General features: G+C 61.9%; 1 protein-coding gene across 1 annotated transcript in view; it reads right to left on the bottom strand.

The window, feature by feature from the left end:
- The window catches only part of FBN3 (fibrillin 3), a 58,048-nt gene extending 39,389 nt beyond the window's left edge, over window positions 1-18,659 (bottom strand). Inside the window, exons 1-25 of the mRNA XM_047095867.1 lie at window positions 18,463-18,659; window positions 18,280-18,362; window positions 17,649-17,747; window positions 17,368-17,457; window positions 17,015-17,110; window positions 15,274-15,471; window positions 15,043-15,168; window positions 14,784-14,909; window positions 12,252-12,404; window positions 11,954-12,136; window positions 11,417-11,560; window positions 11,226-11,345; window positions 10,979-11,104; window positions 8,033-8,155; window positions 7,647-7,922; window positions 7,306-7,359; window positions 5,708-5,833; window positions 5,481-5,606; window positions 4,018-4,137; window positions 3,741-3,878; window positions 3,543-3,593; window positions 3,157-3,282; window positions 1,121-1,345; window positions 815-940; window positions 401-529 (exon numbers count right to left, since the gene is read on the bottom strand). Coding sequence (XP_046951823.1) covers window positions 401-529; window positions 815-940; window positions 1,121-1,345; window positions 3,157-3,282; window positions 3,543-3,593; window positions 3,741-3,878; window positions 4,018-4,137; window positions 5,481-5,606; window positions 5,708-5,833; window positions 7,306-7,359; window positions 7,647-7,922; window positions 8,033-8,155; window positions 10,979-11,104; window positions 11,226-11,345; window positions 11,417-11,560; window positions 11,954-12,136; window positions 12,252-12,404; window positions 14,784-14,909; window positions 15,043-15,168; window positions 15,274-15,471; window positions 17,015-17,110; window positions 17,368-17,457; window positions 17,649-17,747; window positions 18,280-18,362; window positions 18,463-18,659 — 3,361 coding nt within the window. The remainder of the gene's footprint in view (window positions 1-400; window positions 530-814; window positions 941-1,120; window positions 1,346-3,156; window positions 3,283-3,542; window positions 3,594-3,740; window positions 3,879-4,017; window positions 4,138-5,480; window positions 5,607-5,707; window positions 5,834-7,305; window positions 7,360-7,646; window positions 7,923-8,032; window positions 8,156-10,978; window positions 11,105-11,225; window positions 11,346-11,416; window positions 11,561-11,953; window positions 12,137-12,251; window positions 12,405-14,783; window positions 14,910-15,042; window positions 15,169-15,273; window positions 15,472-17,014; window positions 17,111-17,367; window positions 17,458-17,648; window positions 17,748-18,279; window positions 18,363-18,462) is intronic.
- Window positions 18,660-20,465: the final 1,806 nt, after the last annotated feature.

The following is a 20,465-nucleotide window of genomic DNA, read 5'->3' as shown; positions in this document are numbered from 1 at the left end:
AGGAGGGAGGGAAGGAGGGAGGGAAGGAGAGAAGGAGGGAAGGAAAGAGGGAGGGAGGGAGGGAAGGAAGGAAGGAAGGAAGGAAGGAAGGAAGGAAGGAAGGAAGGAACTCCTCTCTCCAGGGCCCTCCTCCTCTTCTCACGCTACACCTGCTCTGGGAGAACTCACCCAAATCTGGGTCCCTAGGACTCAACTCTGCATGACAGACCCGACATCTGGCTGCCTTTGGGGATGCCACCACCTGGCACCCAGATTTGCTGGGTCTCAGCTTTTCCCCACACCTGCGCCTCCCACCTCGCCCATCACAACAACGCCCTCACCATCCCTCCCCTCAGCCCCGAGACCCTACAGGCATCACCCTGCCCGGGGCCACCCGCGCAATGGCCCTGCGGCCACCTACCCATGCAGCTCTTCATCAGCATGAAGCCGCTCTCGTAGCCATGGAAACACTCACACTCGAAGCTGCCCGGGGTGTTGACGCAGGTGCCCCGGCCGCAGAGGTCAGGGGAGATGTGGCACTCGTCGATGTCTGGGGAGAGAGGGGCAAGGCCGGCCTCCGCGTCTGTAGACACGGAGGCTACACGGGAGCCCCGAGCTGCCGAGCTGAGCCAGGGATGGGGACGGAGGTGTGGCGGCTGCACATCAGAGAAGGGCAGGGAACTCCCCCCACCCCGGAGGTCGCCTTTGTCAGCCCCTCCTTTCACAGTCGGAATCCCCTAGGGCCAGAGAAGGCAGCAGGACCAAGAGTGGGTCTGGACCCCATGTGTGATCTGAAGCCCCCACTCCTGCAGACGCCCCCGGGGTGGGCACATACCTGTACAGTTCCTTCCCCGAGCATCCAGGGCGAAGCCCCCGGCACAGGAGCAGCGGAAGCTGCCCACGGTGTTGCGGCAGGTGCCGTGCACGCAGAGGCCGGGGAACGCCTTGCACTCGTTCACGTCTGAGGTGCGGGAGCACGAAATGTCAGTCAAACCCCTCCAGGGTCCCTGGGTCTGCCCCTGAGATTTCACACCTCTGACTGCAGACGCGTTGCTCTCTCCCAAACACACTTCCCACCACAGGGCCTTTGCCTGTGCTGTGCCCTCTCCCCATCCTCCAGGCTCCCCGCGTCCGAACACACCTTTATAGAAGGGCCGGCCTGACAGGAAGTCCCGGCTGGCGAAGCCTAGTCCCCGGGGACATAGGCTGGCAAATGCCGGGGACTCCGGCTCTGGGCATGCTTCACACTCATCCCCCCAGGCGGCCCCCACGGAGCAGCAGCAGACGTCCATCCGGTACTTGCCGGGCAGGGCGGCCCCACACTCGTCCTCCTCCCAATGCAGGAAACAAGGCTCCAGGCGCACGTCTACACAGAGGGACAGTCACTGGGTCCCACCCCTGCCACGGTGTGCCTGCTGTCACATGGCCGATAAGGTCTCCCTCAGCAGCACCTGTCTGAAACTCCCTCCCCAACAGGAAGGACGCAAGGGGAGTGCCATTATCGACATTCTACATCACCCAGCGGTAACGCTTCCGTAACAACGTCATGCAACATTTTAGTGGCAATACCTTGCTGTGTTAAGGTGCTTGCTACGGGCAGGGCACTGTTCTAAGCTCCCCAACCCATGCAATCCTCAAAATAGACATCAAGATGAAAATATTAGCATCATGTTCATTTTACAGGCAAGAAAATTGAGGCACAGAAGGGTTAGGTAGCTTGTCCGCGGCCACACGGCGAAAGGCAGAACCACGTTCACCCCAGGCCATCTGGCCCCAGAGTGTGTGTCTGATCTGCAAGATGCCCTCAGAACAATCCGATGCCAGATAAGCCTCCATCAAGACCAGAGACAAGAGTCCAAGAGAGCCTAACTGCAAGCCTGGGGGTCGGCCGCCTATTTTTGTAAATAAAGTTTTATTGACACTCAGCCACATCCTTTGTTTCCAAATTGCCTGTGGCTGCTTTTGCGCTACACGACAGACCTCCGTAGCTTCAACAGGGACTGTGTGGTCCGCAAAGCCAAAAATATTTACCCCTGGCCCTTTGCAGAAAACGTTTGCTGAACCCCTGGTCTAGGAAAACTTCTGTTTCCCGAAGGAATGCATGATCGGGCAGGTCAGTTTGAAGACGAGACCTTGTTTTAGAACCTCGAGAACCTCTGGGAACCCTGTGACGCACACAGGGACGGGTGCCCTGGCCCGGGGCTAATGGTCACGTCTGAGCAGACCGGGCCGGAGTCAGCACCTCCCTGTTCACCCGGCCCCGAATTCAGCACACGGGTCCTGTAATGCGATGGCTTTTTTCTCTTTCCTCGATTCCTTTCTTTCCTTGGTTAGATTTGGGGGCCAGTGGGAGGACCCACCTAAAACTCGGTTCAGAAGCGAAGCAAAGTTGAGAAGGCACCTACAAGGAGGCTATTAGCCAACTGTGGGGAGAAACCGGGCAGCAGGCAGAGCCCTGTTTGCTTGGCATGCTTTTGGCCAAGAAATGTCTGCTTCAATATGTGGAGAGTGGCGGGCGCCTGGGGGGGCTCAGCTGATTAAGCGTGTGACTCCTGGTTTTGGCTTGGGTCATGATCTCACGGTTTCGTGAGTTCGGGCCCCGTATCGGGCTCTGTGCTGACAGCAAGGAGCCCACTTGGGATTCTCTCTCTCCCTCTCTCTGTCTCTCTCTGCCCCTCCCCTGCTCATGCCATCTCTCTCTCAAAAATAAATACGCTGAAAAAAATTTTTTTTATTTAAAGATGTGGACAGTGGCAACATCGAGAAACCCTCACCCCGGGGGAAAACGTCTCAGATCTCTGAGCCTGACAGGGAACCATTCAGAGTGAGTGTTTGAGCCCTGGATGCTGAGGGAGATTCCTGGGCATGCTAGAGGTGCCCCCCCCCCCGCCCCGTGTAAACCTTTTTGGTAACAAGAAAGAATAAATAAAAGTTGCAGGTGGTATTTTACGAGAGCTTACCATTAGCAAGGAGCCTTGTTAAAGGGCAGGTAAGTGAAAGGGTGAAACCCCCAAACAAATGTCTTTCAAGACACGTCAACGAGAGAGGAGCAGGGAGGAGAGGGTCCCAGAGGACCCCCTCCCCAGTCCCTTCTGTCCCTAGGAGGGGTCTCCAGGCCCCGGCATGGGGGCCACGGAGGGAGGGCAGGCAGCCCCGCACAGTCCCACGTGGACTCACCCACGCAGAGGCGGCCGGTGGTGTCCAGAGTCAGGCCGCTGGGGCACTCACAGCGGAAGGAGCCGGCAGTGTTGAGGCAGCGCCCGTTGGGACAGACCCCGGGGAAGACTTCGCACTCATTCACATCTGGGCAGGGGTGGAAAAGGGGGAGAGGCAAGGGCTGGAGCTCCCCTGCTGGGGGTTCAGGACACCCAGGCTGTCCTCGGGGAGGCGGAAAGGGGACAGTGCCAGCTTCGGGGGCTGGGGAATCTCGGGGAAGACCCCAAGGAAGGGCAATCTCTACCTTGATCTCAAAAGACTTCAGGACCCCAGGCATCCCCCACGACAGGCACCGGCCCGTGTGCAGCTCGCGGGGAGGGGTGAACCACAGAGGGGCAGGGAGTTACCTTCGCAGGTGAGCCCCGTCATGCGGGCAAAGCCGCGGGCGCAGGCGGGGTCTGTGGTTGGGAGAACCAGAGTGGGCACGGGAGTCACTTTCTCTATCCAGACCCCCGTTCTCTCAACGGGCACCCAGGCGACCACAGTGGCCACGCCCGGGAGGACCCCAAGAGCCCCCCCCCCCCCGGGGGCTCCCAGGGCATTACCGGGCTCGCAGCGTTCGCACGGGCTCCCCCAGGCAGCCCCCAGGGTGGCGCAGCACTGGGACCGCAGGGAGGCTCCGCGCAGGTTCGCTTCACAGCGGCCGTCCTGGACCTGGAGCCAGCAGGTGCCCCCGGTGCTGTCTGCGGGGGAGGCGGCCACCCATGTCACCCGCCAGCCCACACCTGCACACCGACCCACGGAAGCCCGGCCTTCCCCAGGGTGGGACGAGGGGCCGGGCAGCAGGCTCGCGGCTGCTCCACGGGACTCGGGGCCTCTCACCTAGACACACGGTGCCGGACGGCCCCAGCCGGCTGCCGGGGGCGCACTCACAGGCATAGGAACCGGCCAGGTTCCGGCACACACCATTTACACACGGGTTGGACAGGCACTCATTGATGTCTGCAAGGACAGTCCCCCACCAGGTCCTGAGCTCTGGGAGGGGAAGCCCCGGCTGACCAGGACTCCCGTCTCCCCAGGGGCTGCCAGGGTCCAGTGACATAGGATGCACCCAGGTACACGTGTGGCCACACGTGTACTTGGAGGAGGCGCACGCACGCAGGCAGGGTGCACAGGAACGGAAACGCACAGGCACGCACGCCCAAGTGCTTGCACCGAATCGTGCTGTGCGCTCAGACAAGCACGGTGACACGCGGGGTCCCAGGAGCACGCACATGTCACCGTGGAGGGACAGACACGATGGGAACAGTGGTCCTCAAGGGAGTCACCGCACAAGAGAGGACGCGACTGAGGGGGCAGGAGGAAGGCCCAGGGAGGAGAGGCCTGGATGTGGCCGGGGAGCGGGTTGCAGGCAGCTGATGGGACAGGGTGGGGGACAGAAGTCGCTCCGGAGTAGGGCGAGCGGGGCTGCTGGGGGGAGGGAGAGAAGACAGAAGGCCCAGGGAGAGGTGGGGTCATGCAGAGGGGGCACGGCCACACGACTGCTGGGGAATAAGGACATCGATACGAAGTGTGCGCATGCTTGAACATGCGTGTAAGCATGCGTGTGCGCGCACAAGTGCATGCATGTGAACACACATCTAAGTGTGTGAAAGCATAAGGATGTGGGCACACGCATCTGAGAGCGTGCACCTGAGTGTGTGTAGCTACACGGGCACGTCTGTGAGTGTGAACACGGGTGTGTGTGTCCTGAGTGAGTACCAGTCTGCGTAACTGAGTGACTGCACGCACAAGTGTGTGCCTCTCAGGGTGTGACTGTGTGTGGCTGTGAGTTCAAGTGTGTAAAACGTGAGAAGTGAGTGTGTGCATGGGGGTACGCGTGTGTTTGAGGGCACGCACCCATGAGTGTGTATAACTGTGTGAGACCGAGTCGTGAATATACTGGTCTTCGAGTTATGTGAGTGCGAATGTGTGTGTAACGAGCATACGTGCGTCTTTCAGCATGTCTGTGTGCACGCACCGCACGCAGCACGTGCAAGTGCCTGAGCATGTACGCCTGTGTGTACACGCCACATGCAATGTGTAAGTGTGTGCGTGTGCCATGCAGCGTGTGTGCCCGAGTGCGTGCATGTAGGCACACGCAGCATGCAGAAGCGTCTGAGAGCGTGTGCGTGCACACAGCACATGCAGCACGTGCCTGGGCGTGTCCGTGTGCACACACAGCATGCACGAGCGTCTGACAGTGTGTGTGCGTGTGCACACGGCGCACGCAGCACGCGTAAGTGTTCGAGCGCGTGTGCGTCTGTGTGCGTGCACGCTGCACGCAGTGTGCCCGGAGGCTGTACCTTCACAGGTCTCCGTGTCCTGCCGGAAGCTGAAGCCCTGGGGGCAGGAGCAGCTGTAGCTGCCGGGGCTGTTCCGGCACCGCCCGTTGTCGCACAGGAGGCTGTTGCGCGCGCACTCATCCACGTCTAGGGGCAGGGGTGGGGGCGGGAGGGCGCGGTGAGGGCGTCTGCGGAGGGGGGAGGCCCGCGCACCCGCCCGCCGCCCGCCGCCCGCCGCGCACGCTCACCCACGCACTGCTTGCCGGCCGCGCCCGGCTCGTAGCCCAGGTTGCAGACGCAGCGGTAGCTGCCGCGAAGGTTCTCACACATGCCGTTGGTGCAGACGTCGGGGTCGAGGGCACACTCATTGATGTCTGCAGCAGGAAGACGACAGAGCGGCTGCTCGGGCTCCTAGGAGCCTCCAAGAAGCCAGGTCCCCCCGCGGAGGCCCGAGCTTCAGCCCAGACCCCGCCTCATTTCCCTCTAAACCAGCGTTTCTCGGCGCGGTGGCCCTTCGGGGCCGTTCTTGGCGGTGGGGCCGTCCTGGGCACTGTAGGACGCTGAACAGCGTCCCTGGCCTCCGCCCACGAAACGCCAAAGGCACCCTTCCCAGTATTTCTGCAAACAGTGCCAAATGTTCCTGGGGGCAGAGCCGTCCTCAGTCTGGCGCCCCTGGAGCAAACCCTTGTACCGCGGCGACACGATCAGAACAAAGGCAGTCCTACTTGCTACCGTCGCGGAGGGCTCACCATTCTGTGCATATTAACCCGACTGACCCTCACCACACAACAGCCCCGAAACAGGTCCTATTATTGTGCCCACTTCACAGACAAGGAAACTGAAGCACAGACAGGGTAAGTAACCTGCCCCAGGTTATTCAGCCCGTAAACAGTAGGGCTGGGATTCGAACCCAGGCATCTGTCTCCAGAGCCAGTGCCTTCAACTGGATGAGGGGGTGGTGGTCCAGATGTCTGTCCTCCCCCAATGGCCCAGCGGTCAAGGGAAAATCAACTGTATCCTAAGTCCTTTGGTTACCACTCGGGCAGAAAGGCTGTTTCTGTGTGTGTGTGTGTGTGTGTGTGTGTATTCAGCAAACCAATGAGGAGACACACACATGGGCAATTTCCTTCGCTTTCAGGTTTCACCTGTACAGATAAGGCCCCTTGGGCTGAGACCTGCTGTGGCCACGGGAGATCAGCCAGGAATCCCAGGGTAGGGACTGTCGGTCGTGGGGGGAATGACAAGAATCAGGGAGGTTGGAGAGCGACTGGGGCAAAAAAAAATCACAGCTCAGGAGGGAAAGGTGTGGGAGAAAGCACAGCTTTGCACACCCACCATCTCCAGCTCTGTGGGTTGAGTCGCGTCTTCCCCAAATTCATACATTAAAATCCTAAACCCCCAGGACCTCAGCATTGGACGTTATGGCAAAACGGGGTCTTTGCAGAGGTGATCCAGGTAAAACAAGGTCGTTAGGGTGGACCCCCCATCCATTCCAGGATGATTGCATACCCACAAAAGGGGGAAATTCGGACTCAGACACGCAGGGAGGACCCCACGTAGAGACGGAGGCGGAAATTGGGGCTCCTTCTGCAAGTTAAGGAACACCAAAACTCCAGTGACCACAGGCAGCTGGGAATACAAGCAAGGAACAGGTTCTCCCAACCCTATCTACACGTTGATCTCAGACTTTGAGGCTCCATAGCTCTGGAGGAATAAATTTCTGTGCTTGAAGCCCCCTGCCCTCCCCCAGCCCGTGGTGCCGGGCTACGACAGCCTCCGCGAACTGACACGGTGCCCAGCCAGCACCCTGCCCCCCTGCCCTCTCCCGACACCCGCTGCCACTCACCTCTACCATCCGTGGTGATGCCCAGACCGCTGCCGCACAGAACCTGAAACTCAGCTGGGGTGGCAGAGACAGGGGGAGAGGGGGCAGTGGTCATCGCTGCACCCAAGCCACTCCCAAGGACGTGACCCCTTGGTGCGGAGCAGGAGTCTGGGGCCCGATTGCCTCCCCCGACGGAGACAGCAACTTCCTGCGGTGTGTTCTTGGGGAGAGTCACCAGCAGAGAGATGCCCCCCCCCACCTCATAGGAACCGAGACGCCTGTCCCCGCCCACCCCCAGGGTGATGAACTGGAAGGTCTACGGGGACACAAAGGCAGGCTGGGCCAGGCAGCAGGACGCTCACCGGAGTTCTTGGCAGGGCAGAGCTCGCAGGGCTCCCCGAATCCGTGGTCTGGGCTAGCACAGCAGCACTCAGATTTGGTGACCGCCCCGGGGAAGGGGCGTGCGCAGGAGCCCCGCTCCAGGGCCCCGTAGCAGGTGCTGCGCACGTGGGTGTCCACGCACACGCGGCCGTCCGCACCCACCACCAGCCCCCCCAAGCAGTGGCAGCGGAAGGAGCCCTCGGTGTTGGTGCAGCGGCCGTTCATGCAGATGCCCGGAGTCTGGCACTCGTCGATGTCTGCAGGGGGTGGGGGGGGGCGGGCACGGGGAGGCTCTGCAACGGGTCCCAGCGGGCCCCACCGCACCCCACCCCCTGCCCAGCCCGTCTGTCCGGCCACCGGGCCTCACCCACGCAGTCGCGGCCACCAGGCGCCAGTAGGAAGCCGGATTTGCAGAGACACGTGAAGCTGCCGTCCTCGTTGAGGCACACTCCGTTGGTGCACATGGTGGTGGTGGCACATTCGTTGTGATCTAGGGACACCGGAGAGGCTGGAGCCCCGCCCCGGCCCCTGGCTCTGCCGGCCCTGCTCGCAGACCGGTCCCCCCTCTCACTTCTCCTCTGCAGAGCAGAGTGAGGGCTGAGCCCCCAGGACCCCACCCAGGGGCTGGGAGCCCCACCAGGCAACTGGCTCTGTCCGCTTGGCTGTCAGTCTGTCTGCTGGAACGTGAGCGCTCGTGGGCCACGCTCGGGTGGGGGCAGGGGGTCTTTGCCTCCACCTGCATCTTCCTCCTGGCACAGGTCGGTGCTCCATAAATATTTGTTCAAAGGCAGAGTGGTGGCTGCACCAGCCTGTACGAAACGCCACCAAATCGTCCCTTTAAAAATGGTCAAAATGCCTTCTCTCTCTGCCCCTCCCCTGTTCATGCTCTGTCTCTCTCTGTCCCAAAAATAAATAAACGTTGAAAAAAAAATTAAAAAAAAAAAAAGGGGGCGCCTGGGTGGCGCAGTCGGTTAAGCGTCCGACTTCAGCCAGGTCACGATCTCGCGGTCCGTGAGTTCGAGCCCCGCGTCAGGCTCTGGGCTGATGGCTCAGAGCCTGGAGCCTGTTTCCGATTCTGTGTCTCCCTCTCTCTCTGCCCCTCCCCCGTTCATGCTCTGTCTCTCTCTGTCCCAAAAATAAATAAACGTTGAAAAAAAAATTTTTTTAAAAATGGTCAAAATGGTTTGAGGCTATGTATGTTTTGCTGCAATTTTTGTCTTTAATAAAGGAGGTGGTGGTGTGAATCTCACCTCAATTCAAACAAAGAAAAGGGGAGAACAGGGGCGCCTGGGTGGCTCGGGTGGTTGAGCGACTGACTTCATCTCAGGTCATGACCTCGCGGTTCGTGGGTTTGAGCCCTGCGTCGGGCTCTGGGCTGTCAGCTCGGGGGCCCACTTTAGATCCTCTGTCCCCTCCTCCCTCTGCCCCTCCCCCACTCGCACTCTCTCTCTCAAAGATAAACGTTAAAAGAATTTTTGAAAAAAGAAAAGAAAAGGGGTGGGGTGCCTGGGTGGCTCAGTCGGTTGAGAGCCTGACTTTGGCTCAGGTCGCGATCCCGCAGTCCATGAGTTCGAGCCCTGCGTCGGGCTCTGTGCTGGACAGCTCAGAGCCCGGAGCCTGCTTTGGATTCTGTGTCCTCCTCTCTCTCTCTCCGCCCCACCCCTGCTTGTGCTCTGTCTCTCTCTGTCTTTCAAAAATGAATAAACATTAAAAAAAAGGGGGGGGGTGACAGTTGACAAGAACTTGGTCTCACTGTAAGGAAGCGGTAGGTGCAGAAATGAGTATCAAAGTATCCGTTCTGAGCAAAAAGGACTACGTCAAAAAAGCAGAAAGGTGGGAATGCGAGCTGGTGCAGCCACTCTGGAAAACAGTCTGGAGGTTCCTCAAAAAACTAAAAATAGAACTACCCTACGACCCAGCAATTGCACTACTAGGCATTTATCCAAGGGATACAGGTGTGCTGTTTTGAAGGGACACATGCACCCCCATGTTTATAGCAGCACCATCAACAACAGCCAAAGTATGGAAAGAGCCCAAATGTCCATTGCTGGATGAATGGATAAAGAAGATGTACAAATATGTACAATGGAGTATAACTCGGCAATCAAAAAGAACGCAATCTTGCCATTTGCAACTACCTGGGTGGAACTGGAGGGGATTATGCGAAGCAAAATTACTCAGAGAAAGACAAAAATCATATGACTTCACTCATATGAGAACTTTAAGACACAAAACATATGAACATAAGGGAAGGGAAACAAAAATAACATAGAAACAGGGAGGGGGACAAAACAGAAGAGACTCAGGAAGGGAAACAAAAATAATCTAAAAACAGGGAGGGGGACAAAACAGAAGAGACTCATAAATATGGAGAACAAACTGAGGGTTACGGGAGGGGCTGCGGGAGGGGGGACGGGCTAAATGGGTCAGGGGCACTAAGGAATCCAGTCCTGAAATCACTGTTGCACTACATGCTAACTAACTTGGATGTAAATTTAAAAAAATTAAAAATAAAATTTAAAAAAAAGTAGAAAGGAACGAGTGAATGAATGAATGAGCGATGCACACAACAACCTGCGTGGGAATGTCAATCGCAGTATACCCATAATTGGGAAAAGAGGAAATAGCCCCAACGTCCACCAGCTGAGGGGTGAAGAAACGATGTGCCCCTCCACCCACGGGCACATCCCTCAGCCACCAGCAGGGGCGAGGCGCTCACACATGCTCCCCGAACCCCATGGCCCTGATCCCACGCTCTCAGCCAGACTGCGACAGGACAGGACAGGACAGGACAGGACAGGACCGGGGTCGGACAGCCCCTGCTGGGATTCGGGGAGCGAACGCAGGAGGGAGGGAACGAAGGAGTCAGTTAGTTGGCTGAGGGCTTCCCAGGGGTGGTGGCGGCACCAGGCTGGCCGCTTGCTTGTCGGTGATGGGTTGCAAGGGCTGGGGGGGGGGGGGGCGGGGGGCACGGACATGTGGCAGGCCACCCCCGAGGCACTGGCAGGTGCGGCACGAGGGTGGTGCAGGACCACCCCGAGGACCCAGGTGGACTTTGGGATGCCCCAGTCCCGCCAGCCTGGTCGCTGCGGCCGGGGAGGGCCCCCGGGGAGGGGGACTCCGAGGGGCGGCAGGGGCCGCAGCGCAAGAAGGATCTCGAGCAGGCTGGCTGGGTTCAGGAGTGGGAGCGGGGGCTCTCTCTGCCTTAGGGACGGAGGTGGGTGGTGCCACAGAGGAGACCGGCAAGGTGGGCCCCGCCGGCAGCCACCGGGGCCCCCAAGCCCCCCTACCCACCTGCCCACCCCCAACTCACCCACACAGTTCTTGCCCCCCGGGCCGAGCTCGAAGCCCGCGTTGCAGGCACACCGGAAGCTGCCGTCTGTGTTGACGCAGCGGCCGCGGTGGCACAGGTTGCTGCCCACAAGGCACTCGTCCACGTCTGGGTGGGGGTGGGGACGCGGGGGAGGTGGCAGGCGGTCAGACTCGGGCTCAGGCCGCCGAAGCAGGCTCCCGCCGGCAGGGCAACCCCAGCGCCCCCGCTCTCCGACCGACGGCCGTACCCACGCAGGCCTGCTTGGCCACCGCCGCCTGGAAGCCCTCGTGGCACCGGCAGCGGTAGGAGCCGGGGGTGTTGACGCAGTCTCCGTGGTGACAGGGGCTGCTGGCGCATTCGTCCACGTCTGTGGGCAGAGGACCCTGAGCCCCCGCCCGGCGGGGTGCGCCCCCCACCCACAACCCGGCCGCCGCTCACCGATGCACTCCCCGCGAACGTCCTGTGCGTAGCCCACGTTGCACTCGCAGCGGTAGCTTGAAGGGGTGGGCAGGCAGCGGCCATTGAGACACAGATTGGTGAAATGCCGGCAGATGTCGATGGTCTGGTTCAGGGTGGCTGTGCCTGAGGGCGGGGACAGCAGGCGCACCTGAGTCTAGGCCGGGCCTCTGGGTGTGGACGCCCACGCGGAGGCTGGAACCCCGCCCACTTCAGCCTGGAGTCCCGCCCTAACCGCAGACCCCCCACACCGGCTGACACCCCACTGTGGGCCCAGACCCTCACCATGGAGTGAGACCTGCCCCCCGCCCCCCCGACCCGGTGCCAGACCCCTACCCAAGGCCTGAACCCTGACTTTGAGGCCCAGATCCCACATCCACCCGCACCACCAGACCGCTGTCGTACTTTCATTTCTACTGCCCAGGCCAGGACGCCCACTCCAAAGCCCTGACCCTCCCCCTGAGGCCTGGACCCCCTCCCCTGGGTCTTGGATGCCTCTTCCCAAGCCCCTGGCCTCACCGATATGGGCGTTGCCAAGGCCCAGGCCGGGAACGCCACGCCCATTGGAGCCATGGGGGCTGTGCCACGCAGGCCCAAGGCCAGGACCCATGCCGTTGGATCCAAAGCCAGGGAGACCAGGGAAGGGGCCGGGATAGGAGGGCAGCAGCGGGAGCCCCTGCACGCACAGTCGCTGGAACTCCTCTGCAAGGAAGCAGAGTTTGAGGCCAGGCCCTCAGTCGTGCCCCAGGGGCCGCAGTCTTCAGGCAGGAGCTCTGGGGGGGCAGAGGAAGGAGGGGGGCAACCCCAGGCCACTCACCAGAGCCCCTCGGAGGACACGGCTCTGGGGCTGGGCCGGGAGCCCAGCACCTGCCCCTGTCACAGCAACACTGCCTCTGAGTGTAACGGCCAGCGAGGTCTCCGGCACAGCGGCCCACAATCAGCACCGAGAAGCAGGTGCCAGCCCGGTGGTCTGCAACGGGGACGGGAAGGATCTGTTACCAGCCCTGGGTTCAAATCCCAGCTCCACCAACACTGCAGAACCTGCAGAACAGGTTTCCTTGCCGCTCTGTGCCTCGGTTTCCCCATCCATCGAATGGGGATGCTCAGACCATCCACCTCACCTCAGAAGAAAGTCGCCGGGATGGAAAAGTGGAGGGCGCCCTGTGGGGCACATGGCCGATCGTCACTGAATGAGAATCTTATTGCCAAGATTTCCAAATGATCCCAGAGAGATAGATTTGGGCTCATTCCAAGTAAAAGAATTCTGATGCCTACCGCTGGCGTTGGTAGTAAGCTCCCTGTCCCTGCGGGCATTCAACCACACCGAGGAAGACCCTTTGGTTTGGGGGGGGCTGCCCGGGTTGGGAGGTCAGGCTGAAGGCTCAAGCGAGGACGCCAGGATCTGCGGCCGTGTGCCCTCACCGGCCAGCCCTGGGAATCTGGGGAAACCTAAGAGGCTGTGGATTTGAGAAGAGGCCCAAGGAGCAGACTGCTGGATTCATGACCACGGACTGCAGCCCCAGGGACACTGAACCAGAGGCTCCCCAGACACGAGAACCACAGACACTCTTCCACATCCCACTCTGTTCTTGGGCTGACAGCTTTATGCAGTGATCAGATTTCTCAGGCCCAAAGAGTATTTTTGGCTTAAAAGCGCACAAATCCTGGCCAGTGGCCCACAGTGAAACTTCTCCCACCAGCAGGGAGGGCCCCGGACAGCAGCCCCTGTCCTGCCCCGCCCAGGGCTGAGAAAACAAGCAAACATTTCTACCTCCCCAGCTGGACCCCCAGGTGCACGTGTGACAGCTGGGGTACCATCCCAGCCCTTGAAAGGTGGGTTGAGGGGGACAAGGCCTGCCCAGAGGAGGAGAGGTCAACAGACTCATTCAAGGTCACACAGCCACTAAAGAGGGAGGAGGGATGGGAGCGCAGATACCCAAACCCCAGGGGATCTGACCAAGCAGCCGCCTCTCAAGTAGGGAAGACAGAGACAGAATGTGAGGATTTTAACAAAAACGATGCTGCTTCTGTTCACAGAGCACCCACGGTGATCGGGCCCAGCCAAGCGCCCCATCTACACCGCTCTCTCGTCTTTGTGAATGTGTATTGCATGCCCACCACATCCAGCTCTGGGCAAATCACTCCAAAATTGTATTTAATCCTCTCCACGACTCCAAGAGGTAGGTATCGCCACCATCCCCATTTCACAGATAAGGAAGCTGAGGCACAGAGAGGTTAAGACACTTGCCTGAGATCACAGAGTTTGTGAGCAGCTCAGGTAGCAGTTGGCACCCAGGACATTGGCTCAAATCTAGGCTCTACTGTTTAGTGGCTGGGAGAGACCCCCTTTTTCCACCCTTTATTGCAGGGGACTTGCCCAGAGGTGTCGTCTACGCTGGCCATGATGGCCCCCAGAGGTGGAGGCATAGAAGGTCTGGCGTTGGCCACAGCACACTGGCAGAACTCCAAACACAATACTCCCAACCCTGCCTGGTAGAGGCCCAGCCAGAGGGGCCCTGGTGATGCTGGGGAACTGCCAAGCCCCTTCGCTCCTCCCCAAACCAGGGCTCTGCCCATCCCCCGCCACAAGTGGCCATATTCCTGGCCAACCTCATTAACCACCGGCAATGTCTAAAGTCTAATGACCAGCTCAGCAGGACAGCAGGACAGGGAGTGAGAGCCCAAAGGTCCCCCGCCTCCCAGGAGGGTGTCCAGGGCGGGGGTGGGGGGCTTACAGGAGTGTGGGCCTCGGTAGGAGGCATGGCCCAGAGGACCTCATCCCGGCTGGGGGGTGGGAGGGGGCGGTCTGGGGAGCTGGGTATGGCCATATATTCTGGACTTACTGAGTTGGCTCAAGCAAACCTCCCCCCTGGGTCTGTTTCCCTCTCTCAGACACAGGGTGTGGGGGAAGATGGGGAACTCTTTAGAAGTCTCTGGGAAGTCTCTTTAGAAGACAACGCAATGGGTAGAAGGGCACAGAGACTGAGGCCAGAGGGTCAGGAGGCATAGAGACAGGGAGCCAGAGAGGCAACAAGGGTGGCCAGTGAGCCCTAACGGCACGGAGTCCGGCGTCCGAGGGGCAGAGGGGCGGGGCAAGGGGCGGGGCGGCGGGAGAGGGGCGGGGCGGAAGTGAGGGGCTTAAAGACCAGGGTCCAGAGAGCACAAGGGCTAATGGGTAGGGAGCCAGGAAGCCAGAGGGGAGGGAACCCTGTTCCAGAAACGACAGAAGGACATAGAGACCCGAGGGCTAGAGGAGCCCAAGGGCCGAAGGGTTGCAAATATATTTGAGCACGGGGCCTGTCTCCTAACCGCCCCCTGTCCCTCCAGCACCCCCCAGGCCCCAGCTCACCCAGGCAGCGGGAGCCATCCAGGCTGCTGGCAAACCCACGGGGACAGGTGCACACAAAACTGCCAGCTGTGTTGGTGCAGCCGCCCCCGGAGCAGAGGCCCAGCACGCTGACACACTCATCCACATCTGTGTAGACGGATGCCTAGTCAGAAGCGGGTCTGCCACCAGCTGTACCCCTCCTCTTCCTCCTCCTTGCAGGGGAGCCTGAGCTGCCCGGAGCCAAAGGAGGCCCCCAGTCGTCACCTTCCCCATCGCCCACCTTCACACTTGGCACTGTTCTCACTGAGCCGGTGTCCAGTCGGGCAGCGGCACTCGAAGGAACCCACGGTATTGATGCAGCTGCCCCCCTGGCACAGGCCCGGGACGGCCTGACACTCATCCACATCTGCAAGGGAATGAGAGGCCCGTCAGAGGGAAGAACCAAGGCTGCAAGGGATCCCATTCAGCCCTGGCCCCCAGGACCGTCCTCCCTACTCGCTGACTCCCTTACCTTGACAGGCCCCCGTGTGGATATTGGGGATGAAGCCTCGGCGACAGGGGTGAGGCTGTGCAGGACAGAGCTCACAAGGGACACCCCAGGCCTGGCCCACGGTGGCACAGCAGAGTGCTTTGGTGCACACGAGGCCGATCAGCTGGTGCCGGCACCCCTCAGGGCCCACTTGACCGAAGCAGGGGCCCGTCCGATAGTCTGTGAGACAGGGTAGCTGGCTACTTCAGCTGCCCCCGCCCCAGAACTTGTCATCCCTGCAGCCCCAGCTCGGGCCCTTACCTCTGTTACTCGGACCACTGCTGTGGCCTCCTTTACCAATACAGCAAGCAGCCTTTACTCACGCTGTACCCCAGCCCTATCAGACGAACTCCTATTCACCCTTCAAAACCCTTTCTCCCCAAAGCATTCCCCAACCAACCTCCAAAAGAGAGGCCAGGACCTCCAAGTCCACAAAGACCAGAGCATGTCAGAGAAGCCGACCACTCCCCCTGGCCCACCCTCCCTTCAGGCCTGGGCAGAGACCATAGATACCCAGCAGGACAGCCTGTCTCATCCCTGAGTGCAGGCCAGGCCCTGCCAGATCTCCCAGACTCGAGGAGGGACCCAGCACAACACCGCGCCCCTGACCCCTGAGCCCGGCCAAAGGTGGTCTCTTGAGTGCCCCCACCTCTGTACACGGGCTCAGATGTGGGCTTCCTGGTTCCATCCTCCAGATGGTTCCAATCAAGGGGCTGGCGACAGACCAAGGGAAGCCCCTCCCAGAAGGGGAAGGCAAAGCCGGGCCCCCTAGACCCGTATGGAGGAGGAGACACGCAGAAACCAGCAACGGTCCCGACTCCACGAAGCCCAAACAGTTCCAGAATCTCACCTTATTCACCCAGAACTCTGGAATCCCCCTGGCTCCTGCCTCTCTCTGGGGCCCTCACCAGCCACCACCCACTCAGGCCTCCCTCTCTCACCCGCCCCACCGACCCTCCTCCCCGTCAGCCACCCCACGCTGTTCCCCTTCCCCATCGGTCAGCCCGAATTCCAGTTCCCAAAAGCACCCGGCTCGCACCGAGGTGACCCTCCCAGTCCCTCCAGCCTCTGACTCATAGCTACACCGTCCCCACCCCGGCTTTGGCCACAGATGGGTCTTTTCCTCCAGCAGCACCTCCCAACGCTGGGGTCCACCCACCTCCGCCGGCCTGGGCTCCCGGGCCACACACACGGGGCAGCCTCGTGGCTCCCGCAGCCGAAACCTCACCAGCCCGGCATCCCCACCGCTGCTGGCTTTCTCCTTCTCAGCTTCCCCTGGGCTCTGTGCTTTCTGCGCACCCTGAGTCACCCTCGCTTGTCTTCCGCCAGAAACTCAACCATCCGCTCGGCTTCGGGCCCACGGACGGGGCAGCCCCGGGCCCGGCTGTCCAGCTATTTCCGCCTGCCCCGCATTCAACTTTTCACAAAACACCGTTGCCTCCCAACAGATGACCCCCGCCCCACCTCAGCTGTGGGAGTATTTTGACAATGGGGGGGGTGCATTAAAGGGAGGCTTGTCCATCTCATGAACTGACTTATCGCTTCTTCCAGGAAGCCCTCCCCGATGCCCTTCCCTGGAGCAGCAGTTTCTCTGCCCTTCACAGCACCAGGGACAATAGAAAGGAGGCCAGCTGGAGCCTCCCAGGGCCTGGCTACATCTCAGGGGCTGCCGGGAAGCCCCCTGCCATCCCCCAAGGCCCCTACCCCACGCCCAGCCTGGTACCTCTCTCACACCGCGGCCCCATGAAGCCATACGCACAGGCGCAGCGGTTCGGCCCTATGCAGCGGCCCCCGTTGTGGCAACCACGGTCACAGACGGCTGTGGAGGAAGAGAGGAGGGTGGCCTGAGGTCCCCTCGCAGCAGAGGGAGCTGGGGCCCAGAAAAGCCCATTTTCACCCAGGAATCCCCACCGTGTGGCCCAGACCCAATGAGAAGACTGTGACGATGGGTACGTATGTCCCTCCCTTCCCTGGTCCCAGAAGAGTGGCCCGCGGGTGGTGGGGGGGGGGGGCAGCTGACAGCAGAGACCCGCCCTCTGGGCCCCCCGGGCCCAGGTGTTCACGGGAGATACTCACGCTGCCCACACACCGTGCCCGTGTAGCCCCTCTGGCACAGACAGGACTCCCCTCGGCAGCTGCCCCCATTCATGCAGCTGACGCTGCACCCTAAGGACGGGAGGAGGGACACGCGGCAGAGTGGGGACAAACCCTCGAGATGCACGAGATCTGTGGCAAGACGAGGCTGGCCCGGCCCGGCTCTGGTCGGTCCTCCGGCAAAACCAGCCTGGGCCCCCAGTGGCATCCGGGAGCCTCCAACCTTCTCCTCCTGCCCCCGGGGGGGCCATCTCCCTGCTCACCTCGGCTTCCCCCGCAGCTGGGGGCCAGCTTCCCATCAGCACAGGTGCACAGGTTGGGCCGGGAGCAGAAGCCGTCACCACAGGCGTGCCTACAGACGGCTGGCATGGGCAGAGCAGGTGACGGTCAGTCAGGGCTGGGCCCCGAATCCTGTGCCGCCCCTACCCCGCCAGTGCCCAGGCAAGGCTCTGGGTTTCTGTGGGAGCCACGAGGAGAGGGGCTCTTTGGGCCAGGAGGGCTGAGCACCGAGGACAGAAGCCGGAGACGCTGGGTCGGTGACTGTGGTGTGGAGGTGGAGGGCTCTCCTGGGGGTAGAGTCAGATTCTAGAACCTGGGGGCTGGGGGGGTACAGACTGGCAGAGAGAGAGACAGATGGGGGGAGAGACAATGGGAGGGAGACAGACAGGCAGGGACAGAGACAGGAGGCAGTGAGGCAAAGGAAATGAACATAGCAGGGTGGCCCGAGAGCCTGAAGACAGGCCAGGGCCAATCCTGTGGTTCAGCCTGATACTCCTGGTCAAGTCAGCTGGCAAACAGGGTTGGACGTGCCAGGGGGTTAGAGAGCTGCCCTGGCGTCCCGCCCCCTGCGTCCCCCTCCCCCCCGCCCCACCCCCAGAGGGCGATGGCACTCACGAACGACACACTGGTTCCCGCCTGGCAATGTCCTCCAGCCGGGACAGCAGTAGGCGTGAAAGCGGGAGCCGCACACGTTCGGCCTTTGGGAGAGCGCGGCACAGCGGGTGAGCCCCCGCCCTGCAGGACAGCCCAGCCCAGCCCACACCCCAGGGGCCTGACAGCATGCCGGGAGCCACGCACCCCTGCAAGATGCCCGGGCTGCCACGCCTCCGCACACGTCCGGGACCTGCAGGCTCCAAGGCCCTGTCCCATCGGCCGTGGACGCCCACCATGCACAGCAGGGCCGTCCAGGCCAGCAGGAGCCGAGCCAGGGGGCCCCAGGCCATGGTGAAAGCCCCAGCCCTTCTCCTTGCTGAGCACAGGCCTTTCAGAACCATCGTGCGTCCCTCAGAGGCTGCAGAGGGGAAGCAGAGTCAACGGCAGCAGAAGCCACAGAGTACCCAGGGGAACCAGGAGGCTGGGACGGCTGGATGGCAGGGTGAGGGGACGGGGAACAGGTACTAGAGCCCAGGGCGGCATCCAGCCCTGACCCAAAACCAGGTGAACAGTCAGGGCAGGCTTCTTGGAGGAGGTGTGATGTCTCAGAGTTAGCTGAGAGAAGAGTGCTGGGAGCAGAGAGCGCAGTGAGAGCACAGGCGGGAGGAGTGTGGAGTGGAACTTCTACTTGCGGTCCAGGGCGATGGAGAAGCCCTGAAGGGCGTGAAGCGGGAGGAACCAAGGCAGAATGGGTGTTTGGTGGGGTGTGGAAGGGCTTGCAGGGGCCGGGGAGGAAGCGTGCAGGTGAGGAGGCTGGGGCAGGGGTCCAGAGAGGGGAGGGGACAGAATTCCAGGACGAATGAGGAGATGAGTCACCAGGAGTTGGAAGCTGGTTCCAAAGGAGGCAGGAGGCATTGAGGAGACTCCCGGAATCCTGGCTGGGAGGGCTGACGGGAGGGGACCCGAGGGCAGGGGGGACAGGTGGCGGATGCACATTAGGGTGGCGCACTCCCTCCACCCAGCAGGGAAGGGATAGCTGTTGTGCCCAATGCACAGAGGAGCAAATCAAGGCCATCACACAGTTAGTGAGGGGCTGGGGGTGGGTGAGTGCTGAAGCCCAGGCAGAGGCGGGGAGAGGGAGAGGATGGGTGCACCCCCCCTCTGAGGAGGGGGCTGGCTCTCTCCAGAACCTGGAAGGGCAGGAGGCTAGAGACGGAGGTGAAGGAGATGCCCAGGTGCGGGTTAGGAGGAAGGAAGCTGAATACTTGGAGGACAGCAGACAGACCAAGTGGCCTTCTGGGGGACCCTTTCAGCTCCTACTTTCCAGACCAGAGAGAAGAACTGGTCCTGGGTAGGGACCGTGCAGGAACTCTGCTGTGTGCCCCTGGGCCGGTGGCTGTCCCTCTCTGGGCCTTGGGTGCCAAGAGAGCCTGACCAGGTGGTCCCCAGGTCCTCGGGGAAGGGAGAGACCCTTGTCAACCGTGGCGAAAGTCGGGAAGCCTCAGCCTGGCTGGGGAGGGGCACCCCTTTCTCGCCTCCAAGCTGTCCCACTTCAATCCGCGCGGGGAGGACGCCTTCTCCAGGCAGCCTTGGGGCGCACGCCGTCTCGCTCCCCGCCCCCTCTGCCCCGGGCTGGGGGGGGGGGTGGGTAGAGACTCTGACCAGTCCTGACCCCTGACCGGCATCCTCCTCCCCCCTACCCCCCCCCCGCCCTCCACCCTCCGCCCTCCGCGCCCCGCGTCCCGGAGGTGCTCGAATGAATGAGCGGGGAAGGCGCGCACGGCGCCGGGCGGGAAGCGAGCGGTCCGGGGCTCCGCGGACGAGGAGGGGGACCCGCCGGCCGCGCTCTCCACCCGGCAGGGCCGAGGACCGAGGGCCCCCGGGCCGCGACCGCGCTCGGCTCCGCCCTCACCTGCGGGCCGCGGCCCTCCCGCCGCCCGGCGCCCCCGTCCCGCGCGGAGAGGGGAGCGGGTGGGCCCGGGGCTGCGGCCGCGAACAAAGGAATCCCCTCCCCCTCCCCGGCCCCGGCCTCCCCCGCCCCCCGCCGTCCCCGCCGTCCCCGCGGGCGCCCCGGCGGGCCCCGCGCGACACCGACCTGCGAGCCGGCGCGCGTGGAGGCAGGCACGGCGAGCGGACGCGGGGGCTCCGCGCTGGAGGGCCGGCTCGCGCGGCGCCGGGGGCCCGGGGCGGGAAGGCGAACCGAGAGG

Source organism: Lynx rufus, unplaced genomic scaffold, assembly GCF_022079265.1.
Source record: "Lynx rufus isolate CCGP_SWC_20201006 ecotype Redwood Valley unplaced genomic scaffold, mLynRuf1.p SCAF_4, whole genome shotgun sequence".
In the NCBI taxonomy this organism is placed as follows: Eukaryota; Metazoa; Chordata; class Mammalia; order Carnivora; family Felidae; genus Lynx; species Lynx rufus.
Note: the sequence above shows the minus strand (reverse complement) of the source record. Positions and strands in the feature narration are given on the sequence as shown.